Source organism: Aspergillus pseudotamarii (genome assembly GCF_009193445.1).
Source record: "Aspergillus pseudotamarii strain CBS 117625 unplaced genomic scaffold BDV38scaffold_20, whole genome shotgun sequence".
NCBI classification, from domain to species: Eukaryota; Fungi; Ascomycota; class Eurotiomycetes; order Eurotiales; family Aspergillaceae; genus Aspergillus; species Aspergillus pseudotamarii.
The window spans coordinates 1-23,398 of NW_022475034.1; the positions used below are offsets into that span (position 1 = coordinate 1).

The 23,398-nt window shown below is 50.6% G+C and overlaps 8 protein-coding genes across 8 annotated transcripts; 6 read left to right on the forward strand and 2 right to left on the reverse strand.

Annotated features, from left to right (window-relative positions):
• Positions 1-666: 666 nt before the first annotated feature.
• Positions 667-3,834, reverse strand: BDV38DRAFT_292117 (uncharacterized protein; the record flags this gene model as incomplete). Its single annotated transcript, XM_032061929.1, has 7 exons — positions 667-867; positions 920-1,145; positions 1,192-1,895; positions 2,364-2,691; positions 2,744-2,890; positions 2,944-3,082; positions 3,129-3,834. The coding sequence occupies 7 exons, from the start codon at positions 3,832-3,834 to the stop codon at positions 667-669; spliced, it is 2,451 nt and encodes an 816-aa protein (XP_031914571.1).
• Positions 3,835-4,102: 268 nt separating this feature from the next.
• Positions 4,103-7,230, forward strand: BDV38DRAFT_292118 (FAD binding domain-containing protein; the record flags this gene model as incomplete). Its single annotated transcript, XM_032061930.1, has 10 exons — positions 4,103-4,115; positions 4,184-4,331; positions 4,380-4,542; positions 4,585-4,740; positions 4,898-5,000; positions 5,210-5,297; positions 5,346-5,520; positions 5,571-5,937; positions 5,984-6,294; positions 6,349-7,230. 10 exons carry the CDS (start codon positions 4,103-4,105, stop codon positions 7,228-7,230), a joined length of 2,406 nt encoding a protein of 801 aa, XP_031914572.1.
• Positions 7,231-8,039: 809 nt separating this feature from the next.
• BDV38DRAFT_270400 (alkene reductase) lies at positions 8,040-9,303 on the forward strand (the record flags this gene model as incomplete). Its single annotated transcript, XM_032057147.1, has 3 exons — positions 8,040-8,258; positions 8,305-8,635; positions 8,696-9,303. 3 exons carry the CDS (start codon positions 8,040-8,042, stop codon positions 9,301-9,303), a joined length of 1,158 nt encoding a protein of 385 aa, XP_031914573.1.
• Positions 9,304-9,344: 41 nt separating this feature from the next.
• BDV38DRAFT_292119 (MFS transporter/fungal specific transcription factor domain-containing protein) lies at positions 9,345-13,996 on the reverse strand (the record flags this gene model as incomplete). Its single annotated transcript, XM_032061931.1, has 8 exons — positions 9,345-11,197; positions 11,250-11,678; positions 11,739-11,921; positions 12,292-12,437; positions 12,501-12,892; positions 12,945-13,486; positions 13,550-13,715; positions 13,853-13,996. 8 exons carry the CDS (start codon positions 13,994-13,996, stop codon positions 9,345-9,347), a joined length of 3,855 nt encoding a protein of 1,284 aa, XP_031914574.1.
• A 446-nt stretch (positions 13,997-14,442) lies between these two features.
• On the forward strand, positions 14,443-17,948 carry BDV38DRAFT_270402 (uncharacterized protein; the record flags this gene model as incomplete). The annotated part of the gene is made up of 10 exons (XM_032057148.1): positions 14,443-14,668; positions 14,719-15,197; positions 15,252-15,569; positions 16,132-16,214; positions 16,266-16,317; positions 16,374-16,690; positions 16,741-16,887; positions 16,939-17,309; positions 17,368-17,655; positions 17,716-17,948. 10 exons carry the CDS (start codon positions 14,443-14,445, stop codon positions 17,946-17,948), a joined length of 2,514 nt encoding a protein of 837 aa, XP_031914575.1.
• A 409-nt stretch (positions 17,949-18,357) lies between these two features.
• On the forward strand, positions 18,358-19,734 carry BDV38DRAFT_281822 (FMN-dependent alpha-hydroxy acid dehydrogenase family protein; the record flags this gene model as incomplete). Its single annotated transcript, XM_032059639.1, has 3 exons — positions 18,358-18,385; positions 18,431-18,489; positions 18,547-19,734. The coding sequence occupies 3 exons, from the start codon at positions 18,358-18,360 to the stop codon at positions 19,732-19,734; spliced, it is 1,275 nt and encodes a 424-aa protein (XP_031914576.1).
• Positions 19,735-20,249: 515 nt separating this feature from the next.
• On the forward strand, positions 20,250-21,546 carry BDV38DRAFT_292120 (polysaccharide deacetylase family protein; the record flags this gene model as incomplete). Its single annotated transcript, XM_032061932.1, has 3 exons — positions 20,250-21,149; positions 21,253-21,356; positions 21,414-21,546. Exons 1-3 carry the CDS (start codon positions 20,466-20,468, stop codon positions 21,544-21,546), a joined length of 921 nt encoding a protein of 306 aa, XP_031914577.1. The 5' UTR covers positions 20,250-20,465.
• Positions 21,547-22,008: 462 nt separating this feature from the next.
• BDV38DRAFT_270406 (NADP-dependent oxidoreductase domain-containing protein) lies at positions 22,009-23,019 on the forward strand (the record flags this gene model as incomplete). Its single annotated transcript, XM_032057149.1, has 4 exons — positions 22,009-22,060; positions 22,116-22,130; positions 22,176-22,384; positions 22,420-23,019. The coding sequence occupies 4 exons, from the start codon at positions 22,009-22,011 to the stop codon at positions 23,017-23,019; spliced, it is 876 nt and encodes a 291-aa protein (XP_031914578.1).
• Positions 23,020-23,398: the final 379 nt, after the last annotated feature.

Sequence of the window (23,398 nt, forward strand, 5' to 3'; positions counted from 1 at the left end):
AAAAAAAAAGAACACATAAGAGGACAGAGGCTGTGTGGCCTGTGCTAGTATATATATCCGCAGGCTGCACCGTAGCACGTTGGTCTCCACCGGTACTTATGAATTATTAGCAGATAGTGGTGGGATTGATGTCAGGATTTCGGAATCTATAAACCTCGTAGCGAGATGCCTAAAAAGAGAATCCAATTCTAGGCTCACAAAGGAAAATAGGAAAAGTAGAAGGAGAAAAGGTGCATCGATGGTCACCAACACTTGCCATTATGGGGCAGGTATTTGCTACCCGCCTTGGATCAGTCATAGAATGGTACGGATGGCAGATCCATGATGAAATCCGACTTTTTCTGGCTGCCGGCATAAAATGATTTCCGATTTATGACATTAAAATATTCCATTCCAATGCACACCTCACATACTTCATCATATATATGACCAACCAGATTGCCTGAATCAAAACTAAAACTGGAGAATTCCGACCCCTGCCAGCCGTATGGCCACCTCCAGTCGTACAGGTCTGATATCTACATGATGAGAATTGTGACACTATATGAATTGAACTGCCTCGGTATGGAGATTAACCTGATCATGAAGGATTGGATAGATCAGTGATTCAGCACGCCGAGTCTTCGACCATGCTAGCTGCTAGCCTGCGAACATAACTGATTATAATCACCATGTCAGCTCCGGCCGGTTCAGGCAAGTGGCAGCCTCTAATTGTGAACAAAATCGTTCTTCACCAGCCAGCTTCTCAGTCATCTGTCCAGATAGCTTAGGAAGTGCAGGCCAGATTTCTCGTCCACCTTGTTGCTCTTCCTTCTTCCGGTGCGCCATGAGCACCTCCTTCACATGCTTCTGAAAATGAAGCGGGCCCTGTCATTGCCGGTCAGAGGGAAATATGCTAGTCCATGACTGTGCTGCGTACCTTTTCCTTGTCTGGGTGAAGCTCGCCGTTGACAAAGACCCCGGCGCCCAGATTGCCCTGTGCTCCCACGCACAGCTCCTTATCCTCGTCAAGCACCTGCCGATAAAACGCGTTGATATCATCGAACTCTTTGTCTGTCGCATCTTGATGACGATACACTTCGTTCTCAATTTTACTCTTGGTTGCGGAAACCGGAATCATGCGTTGAATATAGAAGAATTTGTCACTTGTGGGTCAGCGACACACGTCAATGGCCGATACGCTTTACTTACGTGACGGTGACTGAGGTGGTGGGGAAGAAATAAGTAATTGCCCGTTTAAACTGAGCATCGATCTGTTCTTTGTTGAAAATGTGGTGCTCCATGTATCCTGCTGTGGGCTCCACGCGATACCGAGGAAGATCCGACACCCCGCTGATGAGCGGATGAGAAGTTGCACAATGATAGCACTCATTATAGTTCTCAATCACTCCCTTCCAGTTTGCATCCAAGTCCATTTCCCAGGAGTGATCGAATGTGTATTCCCCGGCAAAGTCGAACTCTTGCATTCGTGGCTGTTCATCGATTCTTCGGAAGTCGTCCTCCCATTGCACATCCGGCAAGCCCGCTTGCAGATTCACCCAAATGAAGCCGGCCTTGTCGATATGGACATGTATGGGGAGCAATCCATGTTGGGTTTTATCGAATTCCGGAACAGTGTCGAAGCGCGGTGCTTTGGCTAGATTGCCTTTGAGCCCATAGGACCAACCATGATACTTGCAGCTAAGAATGGAGGTCGATCCGGAACGAGTCTGTACGACTGGGAATGCGCGGTGCCGGCAGATATTGTGGAAACCATTGATAGTATCATCACGGCCCCGGATTAAGAAGAATGAAAAGTTTGCGACGGTGAAGGAGAGGAAATCGCCTTGTTGGTTGAATCGGCTTGAATGGGTGAGGAGAATCCAGCGCTTGGAGAAGATCGCTCGGCGTTCCAGCTGATACATCGCCTCGGAGCGATACCATGATGCAGGAAGCCCTCGTGGAGGCTCTTTCTCAGGTTGTTTGGATGAGAAGCGCAAGAATTGCCACATTTTTAGAAGTGATCTGGGTAGTATCACGTTCAAGGAGAAAAATAGAGACAGATTGCCATCACTGCAAAGATCCTTGGGACGTCTATATACGGATAGCCCGAGCGGGGAACTACTGAAATGACTTGAATGGAGACGGTGTCAAGAATGGGGAGGTTGATAAACTATCCTATATCAAAGATGGGGGCAGTGGGGACCCGTTCTACACTTTCATAGACTGTTGACCAACGGTTTGATCTCGAATTAGGTTCAATTTACACGTGGTAACTAAAGTCGAGACCCCACCATCTCACCTTCTTGTCGGATTACCCAGTGGCGATCTACCTAATCATTGTTAGTTGGGCTCGTAGACTGCTTACCACATGCATAACTCACATCGGCAATATGGTCATATCCCAATAGCTTCGGAGCCAACCCAGGATCTCTCCAAGCCAGAGCCTCGCCTTCAGGCGTCGGTGTCATCTGCATCTTCCAATCCCTTGCCTGTTGTTCGGGCCCATCGTGCAGATGATATAAATATTGTTGGATATTTCCCCTTTCAACCACCATTTTTGTACGCTCCTTACGACACCGTTGAAATACGGACAGGGCGTGCCTTTTGGCCTTCAGAAACTCGGGCGACGTCTTTTCGAGATTGTAATGATCGGGAAGGCGAGATAGGCATTCACCGAGAACAGCACCATCTTCGAATGCCATACCGGCCCTAAGAGATTATAGTGAGCCCCAAACTAGAAGACCTCAAAGCCGGATCATACCCTGAAGCTAGATACGGCAGGGTTGCATGCACCGCATCGCCCAGCATTATCCATGAACCGGATGGGTGAGACCAGTCGAATTCCCCGAATCGGATACAAAGCCTCCATTTCTGCACCGACTGGCAGAGCTTGAGTAGCTTTTGAATACTATTGCTGTTAGTGGCTGAAGTAGCCGTAGAAAGCCTGTTGCAGTGACCTACCGTGGATCCCAGCCTTTAAACAAAGCGCACATCTCCTCCACATTCCCTTCGATCGTCGATGCAAGAGAATCCTCAGGGATATCATCTGGTACAAGCAACACCATATTGAACAGGTCTCCGCCTCGGAGTACGTAATTCACTGCTATGGTTAGCCAATTCAAGTAAATTCATGGAATGCAACACACCAGCATGAGCATCTGGACCCAGCCAGTAATTAACCTGTGGATTGTTCACAAACGGTGCCAACTCGGGGTCCTTCCGCATCTCTTCAGTCGACAATAACAGACGATATGCGAGATCCCCGGTTTTGACTGGGGGATTGCTGCGTCCAAGCAACTCCTCCGTCAACCTTCCAAATACGCCGTCGGCTCCGATCACTAGATCGCCTTCCCACTGCCTACCATCCGCTGCCACGATGGTTGCGGTGGCGCCATCATCGCTCACATGGACGGTTCTAATGCGTGCATTGCAGGTCATTTGTACCCCGAGCTCCAGAGCTCTGTCAACAAGACACCGCTGGAGATCAGCACGATGAAAATCCCGATACCATGTTCCAGGATAATTGCTCTCGGATTCATGAAAGTCTAAGTGGGAGATTTTATTCCCCTTCCATCCAATAAAGTTACAGACGCTCGGAACCGTCATATGCGGGGTTAACGCCTTCTCCAGGCCCCAGTGTTGGAGAACGCGCGAGCTGTTCGGAAGAACCTGGATACCGGCGCCGACTTCTTTAATTTCCTGGGCAGCTTCGAGAATGTGAACGGAGTGACCGACGAGAGCACAACTAATGGCAGAGCCCAGCCCTGCCAGACCGGCTCCGACAATCAGAATGTCAAGTCGACATGATTTGGAGCGGGTTTGTTGTTGCTTAATGTGAATGCGAGGAGCCATGGTGAATGAAAGTGGACTAGGTGACAGGGGTGTGGGGTCTGCTTTGGATCCTATCAAGAGATGGACTTAAGTATTGGGGGTATTTATGATAGCTTCGTGCTGGAGATCCCGCGCATCAAAGATGGGGGTTATCTGTGGTTCACCCACCCGCCGCTATCCGACACTGCAAAGGGTACTGCTATATCTGAGGGGCTAAAAGCCATGAACTCGTGTGTTACGGGATACGGAAGAGCACTGAAACTTCTGTTCAGGTTTCAAAATTTGCATGATGTCAAAAGTAGGTTTCTTGCGACACTATCCATGTTGTGGCTAACCGGTCAGTTTTCACTCCAAGGGCGAACAGCACTAGTAACGGGGGGCGCTCGAGGCTGTGGGCTCGCCTTTGCGCGCGGACTGGCTGAGGCAGGGGCGAATGTAGCCATCTTTGATGTTGTAGATCCGGACACTGAATTCTATGCCATGGAGAAGGACTATAATGTTCGCACAGCGTATTACAGGTTCGCTATTTCCCTCTATCACAATTGGTGAGTGGCTGACCTAAATAGAGTCGATGTTTCGTCGCGGGAATCGCTGGAGAATGGTTTCATGCAGTTTCAGAAGGGCTTTAATAATGCACTCGATATTTGTGTCCCATGCGCTGGGATCAACCGTCATCTTCCCTTCCTGGAGTTTACCTACAAAGACCACCACGATCTTGTCTCGATTAATGTACTTGGACTATACTTTACGGCTCAGTTGGCGGCCAAACAGATGATCGCAAACGGAACCAAGCATGGGAGCATCGTGCTTGTAGCTAGTATGGCTAGTCACATTGCTGTGCGAAGCCAACTGTGCAGCGCGTACTGTGGAACCAAAGGAGCAGTTCGATCTATGTGCCCTGCAATTGCAAAAGAGCTGGCAGAATACGTGAGTCTTGGACCGTGCCTTCTAAGCTGCGACTGACCATAACAGGGTATTCGTGTGAACTCCATTTCTCCTGGATATGTACGAACGGAGATGACTGCGGCTGTAGGTTTGCCAGAAGCTCAACTGCTGTGCTGTCCCACACTGATTTCATTGACAGTTCCCCCATCTTGTTCAAGGCTGGGAGTTGGAAGCCATGAATGGACGTATCGCTGAGCCCGAGGATATCATGGGGGCGTGTGTTTTCCTAGCGAGCGACGCCAGTGCGTACATGACGGGGCAGGATGTCATTGTGGATGGGGGAGTCACCCGATGGTAGCGGAGATAGGGCAAGAGTGGGGGTTTGGGCGACTCCGTATTTAAATCTCCAATATCTAAGCTATAATATACAAGGTCTATATCCATGCGGAGAACTCGAGCCGCCTTGATTTCGCTGAAAAGGAAACAATCGCAAAAATGGCACCGGGTGTAGACAATGAAGGATATATTTCTAAAGGCCCTATTGATGCTTCAACTACGGTCGTTGTGGTCGGCGCTGGGCCGTCCGGGTTGATGCTCGCGTAGGTCCGCTCCCAACAATCATGTTTGGTGGACTCACAGTTTCACAGATGCAATCTGGCTCGATTCGGTATTGATGTTAGAATCCTGGATGATCGTCCGGACAAGACCTCCACCGGCAAGGCGGATGGCATGCAACCCAAGACGATTGAGACATTCAGGCAGATGCGACTCGCTGATCCGCTGTTGAGAAATTCTGCCCGTGTCTACGATATTTCTTTCTGGGTATGCCTGTATCATCCTAAACTTCTTTGATCCTGGCTGACGGATCCCAGCGATCAATGCCAGATAAGCCACTCCACCGGACAGGACGCCAAAGGCATTATCCTGATCATCTCGTCGGAGCCTCCGATCCTTATATCCTTCTTGCCCACCAGGGTATGGTTGAAGAAGTTTTAATCGATGATATGGAGGCTAGAGGTGTCTTTGTCATGAGAAATAGTCGGTTTGCTTCTTGTTCGCGCGTGGCAGGCACAGGGCAGCTGGATATTGCGTATGAGGACCTGGGGAGCAAGACCGTCAAAACAATCCGGGCCGGCTACCTAGTTGGATGTGACGGTGCTCGTTCAAAGGTAAGGGAGTGTATCCCCGATGCGCAGTTGGAGGGTGAGGTGACCAACGCCTCATGGGGCGTGCTGGATGGTGAGTTCAACCGTGTCTGCATGTACAGTATAAAGCTGAGAGATAGGTGTCATCGATACCGATTTTCCCGACCTCTGGAGTAAAGTTGCAGTGCGTTCCGCTCTGGCCGGGTCTATTCTTTGGATCCCACGCGAACGCAACATGACTCGATTATACGTTCAGCTCAGCGAGACCGACGGCGAACGGGTTGAAAGGTCCAAAGCTACACCCGAATATGTTATGCAAAGAGCAAGAGAAGCAATGTACCCCTTCCGCCTTGAGTGGAAAACGATTGATTGGTTCGGAAATTATGTTGTGGGCCAACGCGTAGCGAAGCGTTTCATGGACTCAGAGGCGCGGATATTCATTGCCGGTGATGTATGATGCTTCACCCACATTGCGTCTCGCCTGCTTCATGCTAATACCCAACAGGCTGGGCACTGCCACTCTGCTCTAGCAGCCCAAGGGGCGAATACAAGCATGCATGACAGTTTTAATCTGGCATGGAAGCTTAATCTTGTCATTCGTGGGTTGGCCAACCCGTCCCTTCTATCTACCTATGAAGAGGAGCGACAAAAGATTGCGTACGATCTTATAAACTTCGATGCAGAACATTGCAAAGCTTTCTCACAAGGCGAGGCTGCCCTTGCCAAGAACTTTGATGAAAATATTCGCTTTATCTCTGGCATGGGTGCGGAATACTCACAGGGCTTGCTGAGCCGAGGCAGGGCTGCCATATCAACCCCCCTGCGGCCTGGCACTCTCCAGCGTCCAGGAAAGGTAACTCGATACATTGACGCCAACCCCGTGTCCATCCAGCTTGATGTTCCGATGTTGAGCCAATTCCGAATATTCTTCTTTGTTCCAGATGTTCCCAAGGCACTTGGGTTTCTCAGTATCGTATGTGAGGGACTTGACAACGCGACTGGGATTGGAAAGATCTCCTCACGAGCAAACCAGTCATATGCGATTCAACCCCATAGGGCAACTCCATCAGACACATTTATGAACTCACAGAGATATACCGCGGTATCAAGGGCTTTCACTTATGCGATGGTGACTCAGTCTTCCAAGTCTGAGTTCGAAATTGCAGATTTACCCAAGGCACTGCAAGGTAGTCGCTGGACCTTATATCTGGACGATGTTGATTCACCCTGTTGTACAGACAAATGGGTTGGGCCATTGCAGGGAGATCATGCTGGCATAGTGATCGTGCGACCAGATGGATACGTTGGAACCATCGAGACATGGGAACTGGCAGCGGGCACCGAGGCTGGGAAGTGGATTGACGACTACTTCGCATTCATGATGTAAGGTAGACTTGTTAGACCTTTGTGACCATGGATTTTATCTCGCAAATTAAGAGAAGTAGCCAATTAATAGTTACTCGAGGGCTGCTGCGATCACGATAGCGTGCATAATCGCCGAATAACTACATTTAGGACGGTCATTTTACGGCTAAAGTTGATCATTTCACTAGCTTATAACGAAATACTACCCAGAGAGCTTTAGATACATAATAACATCATGTGTAATTATTTAAACCTCTTCTGCGATGAATAATGATACATATATGTCTTAGTATTGAGGTCTGCAGTCTGGCAGCTACGGATATGGAGAATATATTGCTCACAGTACCAAGGAATATATATATGTACGACTGCAGCAATGGAAATGTTCAAAGGTCAATACCTAAAGGGATTTCATGGATAATGGATATCTTATAAGCCAGATCGAACAGTGCTGTTACGATGACATTCTAGTCAGAAACAGCGGGTCAAAAGCACCGCGTTTCGTTAATTCATACGAAGCGGCCCTCGGGTCAATGTCTTTGACACGAAACGGTATAGGCTACGACTGGAGACTAGACTAGACTAGACGCACGTCACGATGATCCAGGGCTGCTTGAGCGAGAGTGGGGGGCAAGAATAGCCTTATGGTGGGGGTGGGTCGTATTTTATGTACCCTTAATCGACATTTGCAACGATGAATGGTTCTATCCCACTGTTCTCCCACTCTTTACACCTCCCAGTCATGATAGCGGGGTGTCAATAGGTTATATAAACATGCTATCCCTGTCCAGCGGGAAAGGACCAATCCCAGCTGCAATCAACTACTTCACAATGGGCTCAGTCGATACACTTGGACCTCTTTTCCAGCCGCTCCGTTTGGGCGCTGTGTCCCTCAGTCATCGGGTAATTCAAGCGCCATGCACTCGGATGCGATCGACGAAGGAGTCCGACGGCGTGTTTGTTCCCAACGAGCTTAATGTCGAATACTATGCGCAACGAGCTTCACCGGGAGGTCTCATGCTGACAGAGGCAACTCCGATTAGTCGACTCGTATGTATGACTACTAGTCTAGCCCCGACATTAACTAACAGCTCAGGCGGCTGGATATCCAGGTGTCCCCGGCATTTTCACGTCGTCACAAATCGCCGGCTGGAAGAACGTCACCGATGCAGTGCATGCGAAAGGCGCCTACATATATTGCCAATTATGGCATGTTGGTCGGGCGACAGTGCCATCTTTCATCGAGGGAAAGCAAGCCCTGAGTGCCAGTGATATCCCGATTACTGGAAAGGCGTTGGATGGCAGCGAGTACGGTGCGACGCCCCCGCGACCCATGAGCGTGGATGAGATCCATGAAACTGTCGAAGAATATGCCGCGGCCTCCAAAAAAGCTATGGAAGCAGGGTTCGACGGGGTTGAGATTCATGGTATGAATGAAACATGCACTTCATGAGAAACATCAGTTCACTGAGAATAACATCAACTAGCCGCGAACGGATATCTTCTGGATCAATTCTTACACGACAATGTGAACATTCGGACAGACGACTACGGGGGTTCTATCGAGAAGCGGTCCCGTATCGTCCTTGAGGTGCTGAAGGCAGCCTCCGCGGCCATCGGGGCGGACCGTGTAGGCATTCGCCTGTCGCCATACAACTACTTCCAGGACACTCGAGACTCGAACCCGAGTGTGCACTGGCTTTCGCTATGCTCCCAAATCGCTGAACTCCCCGCGGAATTCCGACCCGCATATGTGCATATGATTGAACCTCGCTTTGACGAGGTGCTAGACGAAAATGCGAAGATTGATTCTCTCGCATCGGTGAGACCGTCCTTGGATGTGTTCCGGCCAACTCTGAAAAAGGGCGGCATTACATTCCTGGCCGCAGGGAACTTCAACCCTCAGAATGCTGGACCGAAGGTAATTGACGACGGAGCTGACGCGGTGGTGTTTGGACGGTGGTTCATCGCCAACCCCGATCTGCCTCGACGGTTGAGGGAGGGACTGCCATTGAACCCTTATGATCGGTCGACCTTCTATGGGGCTGACCCGGCGGAGAAGGGATACACCGATTATCCTTTTTATAGTAAATAGAAGAAGGCTAGAGGAGAACACAGAATGGAGTTATTGCGCTATTAAGATAAGCCTACGAGTACCTTCATTGCATCATGAACCACTGCCCATCGGACAGTCGCCAGTTGCTGGGCCATTGCTGCTACTAAAGGTTTGGGGTCGTACTTCCCCGACAGTGCTGCCAGCTCCGTAGTACTGGGGCAGTTGGTCATCATGACAATAAGTGAAGATAGATCTGTATTCATTCGGGGCTCGGATGATGAAGGATCGATGCCTCGATGGAAAACCCAGCAGGCCAAAGTAGCCAAGTAGAGGCACCAGGGGAAATGGAAAGCATCTGCCTGGTCCCAATCATGAAGGCTCATCACCGCATCCTGCAAGAGATATGATGCATGCCGTGCCACAGCGGTCGATGCTCCGGAATCCTCGTGCAGCCAACGAATAATATTCTCCTGAGATCTGGACTGGTCGGCCGGAGTGACGGCTCGTCCGAGAATTTGCATGGCTCCCGCGACAATCTGTAAGTCGAGGATCTCCACATTCAATGCCAGGCTAGAGGCATAATAGAGAGCGTGGGCTGCCACTTTCAATCCAGTGAAACGACGTGGATCTGCTGTCTGTCCCAGCTTCATAGCGAGGCAATCTGCATCAAAGTCCACTTTCCATAGAACATAAGACCGGCTCATCCGTGGAGTCCACGCTCCCATCCGCTCCGGTGTTTCTGACCGTAGTGTGGTTTGATCGCGCCGTTTGAGATCGGCTGATACTGACATCAAGCCATGTAGAATTACAGTACGAGCAAAGACATTCAGATCTCGGGGCCGAGACGTAGATCCTGGGGCAATGTAGCCTTTGAGAACTGTCAGGAATGGTCTATTTGTTTCACGGGCAGCAAAGTGTGCCCACTCTCGAGCTGATGATGCTTCCCAGGTGGCAGCGCTACAAGGCAAAGAAGACCGGATCTCGAATGCCGACATGCAGAGGGATTGCGAGAACAGAACCGCGTGCTGAGTGTCCCACATGAAGCATAGCATCGCCAGCCTTTTCCGCTGTTCTGCGTCCATCGCCTGCCGCCATGCCTGATCTATATCCCGCGAGCGAGCTAGGTGAGGAGAGCCTTGTACACTGCAACAGTTACTACGGCGGATGAGTTTAATCAGAACACAGTGGAATAGCTGAGCGCGCTCGCGCTGCTTGGGGCCAGCCCTCATCTTTCCAAAGCAGTCAATGAGAAGCATTGCTTGTAAAACCCAGAGCCCCGGCTGTGGACAAAACTCTTCATGGCACAAAAGTTGGTTGCGAAGTTTGTCATGGATGGCTACGGCTAGCTGATGTGCCTCGCGCGTGCTGTAGGTAGCTCCCATGAAGAGCACCGCCGCAAGAAAGATTGGGTCAATGGTATCTGGATTGAAGGTTGGCTGATGCACAAGGGGATAGGTAACATTAAAGCGCGTAAAGAAGAGATCACAGTAGCCCTGTAGAGCCCCGAGGGTAAGTAGAGGCGAGTCCAGCGTCCTTGGCCGACCATCAATCCCTAAGGGCGATACTTGCATCACAAGGGACAGGATGCCTCGCCGGCAATCCTCCGACAGTCGTGGCAGGTGTGGCGGTGGACTGGGTCCCAGCAAGGAGGTACCGGACATCCAGTCCATCTCCAGGATATCGGGCAAAATAGGTGACAATGTAGACTGTGACATCTTCTCTTTGTTCATCATTGACGCTACCTCCAACAGGGCTGATGGGCCATCGTACTTGTCTACGGCCTGATTATATTCTGTGTCAAGTGCACCAGGCAATGGTTCTGTATCGAAGCCGAGAGGAAATTCGAATTGATGAAAGGCATCATCGAGGGAGGCGACGTCAAACAACCAATTATAATTACAAGTCGCGGCAAAAGGAAGATTGAAGTCCGTGGCTATATTCATTAGACAAGTGGACGTCGGATTGGAATAACGAGCGACGCATACCTGTGTCCATGCTGAAGAAATCGCCCATGCCACCCAACCCGACATTAAATGATCCGTCAGCTGCATCAAACTGTCCTGGAATAGGTTCAACATAGGGCTCAAAGGGGCCGCCTGGCATCATCGGCGCCAAAAATGGATCTGCGTCGACAATCGGTAGGGAGCTTGGGTCTGTGCCAGAAATAGGCGGCGATATGGGTGCCTCGTCCATGGGCTCTTCATCCTCCTCCTGCTCCTCCCCTGCTGCTAAATCCTGACCCGTGGATGAGGAGGACGTTGTCGAGCGCGCTCCCGACCGCATCTCTCGCTGCGAGGGGCGCACTATGATGGTACCATCACGAGCTCTGCGAGTCCGCTTGCGTGTATTCAAGACACCTAACCCTGGTCCGCCGGCTTCTTCATCTCGTTTGTCATGACGCAGCATGTGTCGGGCTGAAGAGTTCAGCCCTGGGGACTCAAATCAATCATGACCGGGACAAGTTTGGAACTTACCGAGCAGATCTGGGCGCTGAAAGTGGACCGTGCAGCGTTTACAGGTAAAGCCCTTGCGTGGCTGTTCGTGATTGAGGGCATGCCGACGCAGATGCTCGGCGCGAGTGAAGCTTTTACCGCAACCGGGATATTCACAAGGGTGATTCTTCATCGTGCTGGCCAAGGATACAAAGGAACTTTGCACTCAACTCAATGGCAGTGGAAGTCCATAGGTGGAAATCGAGGACTAGGGAAGAAATGCATGGGCCCTCGGCGTGATGGCCGATGTCACTGATAAGAATGCGGGGAAGCTGGACTGCTAGATAAAAGAAATTGATAGAGAAAGAGATTGATATGTGGCCTATCTCTGCTCGTAGCCAATAATGATCAGGATACCAAGCTCGTAATGATTGGACGTTCAACGTAAAAGAATTTCAACTATTCTCACCCAGATAGACAGCGAACGTGGGTGGAGTCAACATGGCCCTAAGATAGATATCTCCAGCTGGTATAACATGCAAGATCTACAGGAAGTACCGCCATTCCATGCTCTTGCTGCCATTCTTGAACCGACTAGTATCCACTCCATCTTGTCTAAACCTTAGTCCTTGTTTCTGATCGCGACGACGATTCTCCAACCGCATCCATAGCCCTAGTCCCATGACAAAGACGATGCACACGGCATTACAACAGCAAGTCACAACTAAGGTAGGGAGATACCTGCCGTGAATTAGTCAAGATCTTTTCCTTGTTTTCGCTCCTCGAGATTAGCGTGCCACATACTTGGGAGCATATTCGGTCCGAAAGGTAGCAGCACTGACAACACCCGCGAGATTCCCCAAACCCACAAAAAATCCCGTATTCGCCGCGCGGGAGTTTTCATGGACGTTGTTGTTATTATGCCAAGCATGAACAAGGCATGATGGGATATATGCGCCCGATGCCATGAGAAAACAAGCAAAGTAGGCCACCCCCGTATGTTGAAGAACATCAATGGCAGCTAGAATCACCATGCCAACAAGGGAAAGGGCCAGGGAGAATACTATGTGAAAGGTTCTCTCGCGGAAGTGGTCTGATGATTTGGCGACGCTGAGCAACACCACTGCGCCGACAAGGTTTGGGGCAACCGTCCACAAGTTGGTCTTAACAACGGAATATCCGAGACGTTGCACGATCTGCTTCGGTCAGAGCTGAAGCATTAGAGATTATGTATGGTCTCAAACTTACTAGAGGGAAGAAGTTCATTGCTGTTGCATAGGCAACGGGATAGGTGAACGTTATTATGCACCAAATGGGGAACTGCCAGTCGGCCCAAGAGTGGAAGCAAGCTTTAAGATTGAAATCGGTCGCTACTTCGGATGAAGAGTCTCGAAGTAGTCGAGCAGTTGCTGCGTCTCTCTCCCTGTCGTTCAGGAACCAGGCCTTTTGGGGGTTATCTGGTAGGATGAGAAAACCCAGGACTCCAATTAGCAGTGTCATTCCACCTTCGATAATAAATAAGTACTGCCACCCCTTCACCGAAGTACTGTCAATTTGGAATACGCCGAAAGAGATCAGTCCACTAAATGCTGAGGCGAGGACAGCGAATGACTGGACAATGGCCAGGCGAAAGCCCATTTCCCCGCGGGTGTAGAATAGGGTCAAGTAAAAGGTCGCTCCAGCAAAGAAACCTGCCTCAAAGATGCCGAGAATAATACGAATGGCAAGCAATGAGCCGAAGTTCTTAGCTGCACATTGGCAAAGTGCAAGAATCCCCCAAACAACGGACACTTGATGAAGCATAGCGCACGACTTAGCTACTTCCTCAGGGTCGTGGTCTAGCATGAACTTACTGAAAGAGAGCATGATGCGACCAGAATAGCGCTTGATCAATAAGTTCCATGGTAGGTCAAATAGACCAAATGGAATATAGAATAGAAGAATCAGTAGAGAATAGTCATTGCCTTGAAAATGTACGTCGTCGTCGAGACCATCCGTTTTGGCATTTGCCAAGTTACTCTGGCCAGATAAGTATGGAGCGTGCAACTGAATAAGAATAGCCAAGACTCACGCGATCCATGCAATCAAAGAAGTACATCTACAGGTGTTAGTTTGGGATCTGTCCGTGTTCACTGAAACGGTCACAACGCTCTCACCAGGCACAGCATTGGCAACACCCAGAGGTCCACTTTTTTACAGTATGACCGTTCGGCGTGTCGGTCTGCATAACTGGACCTTTGCCGTAAATTTACTTCGGCATTGGAGAATGTCATCGTAGATTGCTTCAGTTGTTCAGACATATTGGACCGTGCGACAGGTTCCTTTTATCCCTTCGCACACATTTCATTACGGGCCGCCTGCTTAAATGATATCACAGGGGCCACATGGCGCGTTTACCATACGAGCTAAGCTGTGTGAGATTTGGGACAAACGTACAAGTATTGCCAAGTCGAAGCTAAAGACTGACTACCGAGATAACATCCCCGCATCGTGCTATAGCTTGGACTGCCGATCAGCTCTATCACCCCATCTTTGAGCGGCACCCCCACCCTGGCCTCCTCACCCTCTTCGTCCTCTGATGGTGCATGAGGGGTTGGATGTCGGCATTCTGTCCGAATCTTGGTCGGAGTGAGAAGATCTCGACGGTGCTTACTGGGGATATATTCGAGCAGGACATTTTGTTGTCAAAGTCAGACACAGGTCGCTACGAGAACGTTACTAGTATCACAATCGATAGCGAAGAACTATGACCGCACCAACTGCTCCCCCGATCCTGGACTTCTCTCCCTTCTACGGGGGTGACAACGAAACAAAGGCCAAATTGGTAGAGGATGTGCGCAAGTGCTGCCACTACAATGGCTTCTTCCAGATCACGGGCCATCGTGTGCCCCTCGACTTGCAGCGCCGTGTGATGAATTGCTCGAAACGCTTCTTCGATCTGCCTTTGGAAGAGAAGATGCAAATTGACAAAAGTATCGCCCTCAATCTCCACTTTGAGAAGGAGTCTCGACTGACCTGGTAGACCTCAATACCTTCAACAGAGGCTATGAGCTCCTGCGATCGCAAATGCTCGAAGCGGGCACCGGCCCCGAGCTGAAAGAAGGCCTCTATATTGGCGAGGAGATCCCCGAAGATCACCCATACTTCATCCAGAGGAAGCTGAATAGTGGTCCCAATCAATGGCCACAGACCGTTCCCGGCAAGGAGGATTTCCAAAAGACAACAATGGAATATTACCATGCGGTATTCGAGCTCGCCAAAGACGTCCTTGGGGTGGTTGCATTAACCCTGGGTGTTGACTCGACTTTCTTCGAGCCTCTCACCGAAGGCGCTGTTGCGACCATGCGTTACCTCCACTATCCCGCGCAGCCGAAGGACCAGGACGAGAAGCTCAATCGTGGAATTGGAGCCCATACTGACTTTGGATGTGTTACTCTACTTCTGCAGGATGAAGTGGATGGGTTGCAGGTCTTGGACGTGCCCACTGGGCAGTGGCTTGATGTGCGTGTCTAGCTTGCCCGTCTTTATGCCATAGCTAATACATATCATCTACAGGTGAAACCTGTCGAGGGAGCCTACGTTGTGAATCTAGGCGACCTGTTCATGCGCATGGCCAACGATAAATACAAGTCCAACATTCATCGCGTGATTAACAAGTCGGGCCGTGAGAGATATTCGATTCCATTCTTCTTTAGTGGAAACCCGGACTATCTTTGCGAGTGCCTGCCCAATTGTCGTGCTCCGGGAGAGGCGGCGAAATACCCACCGATTACCGTCCAGGATAGGGTAACAGAAGCCTACAAGGAGAGCTATGGCCGGGCGGAACAATACAAGAAGGAGATGGAAATGCAAAGCCTGGCGTCTACCCCAGCGGTAGCCTCTGTCGGAGCGTAGCGAGCTACATTGGAACGCTGTTATTTATTCCTCAATGCTTTCATGGCTTAAACCAAATTGTCCTCACCATAATTGTTCCCATATATCATATGTCTGTATATATTAGTAAATGAATGGATACCTGCCGCCTAATGCCGTTATGATATCGTATTAATGAGGGTATGTGCTTGCTCCTGGTCTAGGCTGGAGAACGACCATCCTCCCTGTATTCCTCTCCATGGACAGGCAAAGGTGGGGGGAGTCTGGCTACGTCTGGTCCTCGTATTATCTTTGCCCACCTTTGTTATCGCCTCCTGGGGTTGTAAATGGGTCGGGATGGTTGGCTCCTACACGTTGTCAGCAGAACTCTCAGCCCTCAAGGTGAGTATATGAATTGGCATAGTGGCATGGGCGGAAAGTGAAGGGAGGACCACCACGATCAAAGCCACCCAAAATGGGGGAAATTCACTTGAAAAAGAAGCACAGTCAGGCTATCCATGACGCCCATCCTGATAAAGCTGCAGGAAATGTCGTTGTCCTCGACGACAATGAAGCTGAACAGTTCTATGGTTCTTCTACTACACACGCATACCGGCTCAAGTCGGAGTTGATAGGAAGGTGCATGGAGGATATTGGCATGGGAAGGTGACTATATTGGGAACCTCTGTATGTGAGAATCGCTGCTTATAGAATTAGGTTTCAGTGGAAGCTGTTTTTTGTAACAGGCTTTGGATGGATCGTGGACAATGTAGCCGTGTACTGCCATTCCCTAGTTCTCCCGCTGCTAACGTTGCGTCTCGCTAGTTTGCCTCCCAAGGTATTGGAAGTGTCCAGCCTCCTATTCAGCAAGAGCTCTCGGGCATTATCCATGTCAGCTACAGTTCGATCGCGTACTATATCGGTCTCATCTTAGGTGCATCGTTCTGGGGCATCTCCAGCGACTTAATCGGTCGACGACCCGCGTTCAACCTTACAGTCCTTATAGCAGGCACTTTTCTCTGCGCTGTTGCCGGATCTATGAACTTCGTGGCCTTTAGTGCTCTCTGGGCGGTCATTGGTACCGCAGCCGGCGGGAACGTCCCAGTGGGCTCGATGATGTTCTTGGAATTTGTTCCCAGGAGGTCTGTGTCTCTGTAGTCCAATGGTCATTTGAAAGCTAATGGGCAACCAGCCATCAATATCTTCTCACTGCATTGACTGCATGGTGGAGCCTAGGTCAACTCATTGTCTCCTTAATAGCATGGGTGTTCCTGGCCAATTTCAGCTGCCCAACAGACACGACTCCAGCAACGTGTCCCCGCCACGAGAACATGGGATGGTACGAACTCGCAGTTTATCTGCACTTCAAGGCTAACCCGGTGATTTCTAGGCGATATACAATGATTACGTTGGGAGGCATGTCTCTCGTCTTCACCATCATACGCCTGCTTGCTTTCAAGCTCCCCGAGAGTCCACGATACCTACTATCTCAGGGGCGGGATCAAGATGCTGTGGAAGCAGTCAACCATGTTGCTAGACAGAACGGAAGGCCAGAGCCTTTGACAATTGGCATGCTTCGCGAAATTGATACTCGGCTGGGCACTACGCCCAGTGACGATGGAGCACCCGCACGATTTTCAACAAAGGAAATGATCGCCGACAACCTGCGAACCTTCAGGGGTGAACATTACCGCGCTCTATTTGCAACATCACAGCTTTCTAGACATACCATAATTATTTGGGTAATATGGGTAACCATTGGTAGGCTTGGTCCCTAGAAATGACCAGGCGCGGGGTTCCTAATTAACATTCGTCACAGGCATCGGATACCCTCTCTACTTTAACTTCCTCCCGTCATATTTGGAAACCAAATTCACAGAGGGCTCTTCTCTCTATTTAACCTACCGTAACTACTGCATCACATCGGCTGTTGGCATTGTGGGTCCGCTATCGGCTGCTGTGGGAGTCAACACCACGCTCGGCCGCCGGTATATGATGGGAATCTCGTCCGTAGTGACGGCCGTGTTCCTTTTCGCCTATGTGGGGGTCAATAACTCTACTGCCAGCTTGGCCTTCTCCTGTGTCACCAGTATACTAGCGAACTTTGGTAAGCTAGCATGAAAGTCGGCGATCCCTATTGACTGCTGAAACTCACCACCTTTCCCAGAGTATGCTGTTATGTTCGCCTTCACCCCCGAATCCTTCCCCGCCCCCCATCGTGGTACCGGAACAGGCACCGCAGCAGCTCTCCTGCGGCTTGGGGGCTTGGTGGCCGGTCTCGTTTCATCTCAGACCGGATTCACTAGCGCCCCTATCTATGCCAGTGCTGCAATGTGGGTGACTGTGGGAGTTCTCTCGTTTGGGTTACCATTCGAGACGCATGGACACGAGGCACTGTAAGAGCTTCCATGGACGGTAAATCTCTAGCGCCTTGGTCTTCTAGACCGCCACGGGGAGGACATAATAGTTGAGGTTAGGGGCAAAAGGATGGGGTTAGCACTATGAACCGGAGGCATGCAATTGATCGGAGCCAACTTTCTACTCTGTTAATCGAGTGTAAAAGACTACATAATGGTGGGGGTTACCGTACTGTGTATCCCTTTCTAATGTGCCAAATGGGTGCAACCGAATTAAATGATAGTATTCGATCATACCCTGGGAGGGGGGCATTAATCGGCTGAGAGTGGGGAAAAGCTATAGTATTTGACTCTTCCATGGTTCATTACATAGCGGGTTATGATTTAATATTTCCTTCCCCAGTGTGGAGGACTTGGTCATTTATGTCGTAGCCAATAATCTAATACTCAATATGGACAAGGCTTTCACAAGTGCTGAAGGTACATCAACAATTCCCCAGACGAAGGCTTAACTAACAGCCAAAGTTGCGATTCATAACACGGAGAACAGCTGCTCGGTTGCTCTCTATGGGAAGGTGTATGATGTGAGTTTGTGCTGCGACCCCATTGTACTTTCATCATAAGTATCTGATCGGGACAAGGTAACGCGTTTTGTGTCAAGCCATCCTGGCGGTGCCCAAGCAATCCTACGCGTAAGTGGCAGAGATGCGACAGGCGACTTCGATCCCATTCATCCGTCTGAGACCTTGGAGAGTCTCCAGCCGGCACTTCTTGGGTCACTCTTCCTCGACGAGGAGTCATCTGCGGCAACTCAGACTAAGGATACCCCGGACGAAATTGATGTTAACTCACTCTTGAACCTCGAGGAGATCGAACAGGCGGCCACCAGTGTAATCAGCAACAAGGCATGGGCGTACTATTACTCCGCAGCAGACGATAAGATCACAAAAGATTTTAACAGGCAAGTTTACCGATCGCTTTTACTACGTCCCCGAGTCTTTGTCGACTGCCAGAGGTGTGATGTGGAGACAGAGCTCCTGGGATGGAAGGTTGGCCTCCCTATATACGTGTCTCCAACCGCCATGGCTCGCTTGGGTCACCCGAGCGGGGAGGCTGGAATAGCAGAAGCATGCGGAGCCTTTGGAGCTCTCCAGATCATCGCAAATAACTCCTCACTTTCACCCGAACAGGTGGTTGCCCATGCCCTCCCGACTCAGGTATTTGGATGGCAGCTATATGCTCAGCTAGACCGCCGTGCAAGCGAAGCAATGCTCGCACGTGTGAACAGGCTGGATGCGATCAAATTCGTTGTGCTGACGCTTGATGCTCCCGTGTCTGGAAAGCGAGAAGATGACGAGCGTATCAATGTGCAGGCCAATCCAGCAGGCAGCGTTAGTGCCCAGCTTTTTGCTGGTACAGATCCGTCTCTCACCTGGTATGAGACCCTCGAGTGGCTATCACGACACACAAAGAAACCTATCATCCTCAAGGGTCTGCAGACGCATGAAGACGTTGCTATTGCCGCGCGGTATACGCCTTTAGTGCAAGCAGTTATCCTGTCCAATCATGGTGGACGGTCGCTGGACACGGCGCCGCCGGCCGTACACACACTCCTTGAAATACGGAAGTACTGCCCCGATATCTTCGAGACGATGGAGATGTGGGTGGATGGGGGCATTCGACGAGGTACTGACGTGGTGAAAGCACTGTGTCTTGGTGCGAAGGCTGTTGGCATTGGACGACCGGCGCTTTGGGGCCTGGCCGCTGGTGGGGTGCAAGGAGTCGAACGAACGCTGCAAGGTCTGGCACCTATTGTCTTCTCTGATTGACCTGGGCCATACGCTAATATTCTATCTTGGTCTTTTAGTTTTGCTGGACGAGACAAAGACGTGCATGCGACTCTTGGGGGCCACCACAGTCAACGACTTGGGTCCACACTATGTAACCGCTACCTTCTTTTTGATTGCCCTAGACTCACTAACGCGATTCTCTTTAGGTTAATTCTAGAATTGTCGAACAGCAGATATATCAGACCTCTGCAATCATGGAACAAGAGGGTGCTGTGGTATGCAAGGGCAAGCTTTAGCTAGAATACTATCCTCCAAATCGGGCTTCGGAAATGAAAACGATTATTACTTTCACAATGTGAGAGAAATAAGGAGGACTATTGCTTTTGCTCGAATAGAGATTAGCTCTTAGCAGAACAAAACCAGGGAATCAAGGGCGTTTCTCATATCCACAGTAAACCAATAGGTGTTTCCCCCATCTTAAGGATAAACGATCTTCCTCGGTTGCAACAACAAAAACCCCCCCCACCTTTGAGGGGAAAGGCTGATAAGCAGCTCAACCTCCATGCTTGACATTCCCCCCACTTCAACCCCTCTTGACCAGGCCAACATCCTCTCCACGGTTCAAATATCAACTTTCAACCACGTCTGTTTCCCGACCCATTGACTGAGAGCTACAGTGGCGTCCGCCTCGAAGTCCCCTTAACCACATCCCAACTCAAACGAACAGAAATAGCCATTAACCCGGAATTCCCATCCAATCCCACCGTAAAATGGGCAAGAAGCGCATCTTGGTCGGTTACGGGGTAGACATCGATGCGGTCGCAGGTTGGCTAGGGTCATATGGTGGAGAGGATAGCGTAAGCGATATCAGTCGCGGCCTGTGGGCCGGGCACGTCGGCACCCCGCGGCTACTGAAGCTGTTCGAGAAATACAATATCAAGGCATCCTGGTTCATTCCCGGCCACACGTTGGAGACATTCCCGGAGGAGTGCGCGCAGATCCGGGATGCGGGCCACGAGATCGGATTGCATGGCTATTCACACGAGAACCCGGCCAGCATGACGCGGGAGCAGCAGCGGGACATTCTCGATAAGACCTATAAAATGCTCCGCGACTTCTGTGGTAAGCCGCCGCGCGGGATTGTCGCCCCATGGTGGGAGGCCAGTGCGGAGATGGTGGAACTGCTGCTGGCCTACGGGATTGAATATGACCACTCCATGTCTCACGAAGACTGCCAGATGTACTGGTTGCGGACGGGGGACTCATGGACGAAGATTGACTACAGCCAAAAGGCGGAGACGTGGATGAAGCCACTAGTTCGGGGCCAAACGACCGGCCTGGTGGAGATTCCGGGGAGTTGGTACATTGACGATCTGCCACCCATGATGTTCATCAAGAATTCTGCGAATAGCCACGGGTGGGTGAATCCGCGGGACGTGGAGGATATCTGGAAGGTTTGTTCCCCGGCTGGCCCTTCTATTCTATGTGCCCCCGAACCACGGGCCAAGGGTGAAGGACCTTGTGTCGCTAATCCTGAACGACTTTGTCGGTACCTAGGATCACTTTGATTATTTCTACCGCGAGTATGACGAATTTGTTTTCCCCATGACGATACACCCGGATGTTTCTGGGCGACCGCATGTGCTACTTATGCATGAAAGGTACGAAGACGGCTGAGGATAGCACTCTAGAAGGACCATGGAGTTGACCTGCTGCAGGATTATCGAGCATATCAATAAACACGAAGGGGTGGAGTGGGTCACCTTCGAGCAGATGTGCGATGAGTTCAAGAAGAAGAATCAGCCGCCCGCTGGGGCGCCGATGCCGGCGGCTGCGGAAAACGTGCCCTAATGGTGATACTGGAGATAACGTTCCCGATGACCTGGAATACTTAATTCAGTCTAGAAGATGACTCTGAAATCCCTCCTCCCATGATTTGATATCCAGTGAGTGCTTGTTGTAGCCGTGTCAGGACAGAGGAGATATAAATGTGTGTAGATGAGCATAAACGCTGACAAGGTATAACACGCCCTCCGAGTCTCGTTTCCACGCAGCAGACCGTTGCATAGCATATCCATAACCCTCATAATTACACGATGGCTGTAGAGATAAATTGTTGTTCAACAGGGTGCTGTCTGCTTACTTTTCAATGTCTACTCCAAGGTCTAATAGGGCAATTTTGGTGGAGTTGGTGGATCACGGAGTTAGTGGACGCCGGGCGGAGTTAAGGTCGCAGAAGATTCTATACAAATAAGACTCTCGTCGTTCAGCCGGCAGAGAAATTAGGAAAAACACATAGCACTTCCACCGACAATGCCGACTCTTGTAGGAAAGGAAATTGGGTCTACCGGCCTCGGCCTTATGCGTTTGTTGTCCATTACTCCGTAGACTTGCGCACGTACATGCTGACCAGCAGGCAGGTTTCACCCTTCCCAGTGATGCCATTCCGGACGAGGTAGCATTTCCTGTGTGAAAGGCAGCGCTAGACGCTGGGGCAAACGCTGGGGCAAACGGCCGGAATGCCGCCGATTTGTACGGGACACCGGATCATAATTCTTTGCACCTCCTGCAGCGCTTTTTCTCTCAATACTCGTCCGATGCGGAGAGGGTGGTCCTGAGCGTCAAGAGTGGGGTGGCAGAAATGCGTACCTTTTCGATGGATAGCTCCCCTGCTGCAATCTGGCAATCGGTAGATCGGGCCAATGCCCGCACGTTCCGATCGAGGAAACGGTCGCCGCCTTGAAAGAACAGGTCGAGGAAGGTAAAATTGGAGGAATCCAGCTGAGTGAGGTCCACTCGAACACGATCATCCCGGCCCATGCGGTGGCGAAAGTGGATATGGTGGAAGCAGAGATAAGCTTGTGGGCAACGGATGTGTTTGAGAACGGAGTTGCCAAAACATGCGCCGAACTCGGTATCGTGATGGAGGCACATACACCTCTTGGGGCGGGCATGTTGGCCGGAAGGATTAGAAGTCATGCGGATCTATCTCCCCATGACTATCACCGACAGTTTCCCCGGTTTCAGCCCGAGAACCTTCCCACCAACCTGCAGCTAGTAGAAAAGGTGGACGAGATAGCGAAGGGGAAAGGATGTACTCCTGCGCAACTGGCACTGAGTTGGCTTCGAACTCGCAGTGGCATGGGAAAGTGGCCAACAATCATCCCGCTTCCAGGAGCACGCACAGTGGAGAGGGTTAGGGAAAATAACACTCATGTGCCACTATCACGGGGTGACATGGAACAGCTTGACGACATCCACGGGAGGTTTCCTGTCACCGGAGGCCGCTATCCTGCTGCCGCCACCAAGTTGACTGAGTATTAGGTTGCATTAGTTACTGGTATGGGGATCACCAATCGGTCATGCGGGGCCTAATTCGCCGGCTCAGAGAAGAACTAAGGAGCGACAATGGTGAGGAAGAAAAACCAGCAGCTCTTTCAGCTCATGTAGCGTTCACCACCCAAGAGTGATCCACCCAGAGATATAGATAGTTCTCGTAGTCAGGTGGTGCGAGTGTGTGAGCTGATGCACCATCAATAAGAGACGTGTCAACTAGTTGCTTGGGACACTATACTGCCATTTCTGTGTGCAATCTTCATGCAAGAGAAGCGTATGGTCCTGTATTTTGGGCATAGAATCTACTGGACATGCTTAAGATGTCATTGGCTCTCTGCTAGTACGCTGCAGTGTACCATGTTGCGTC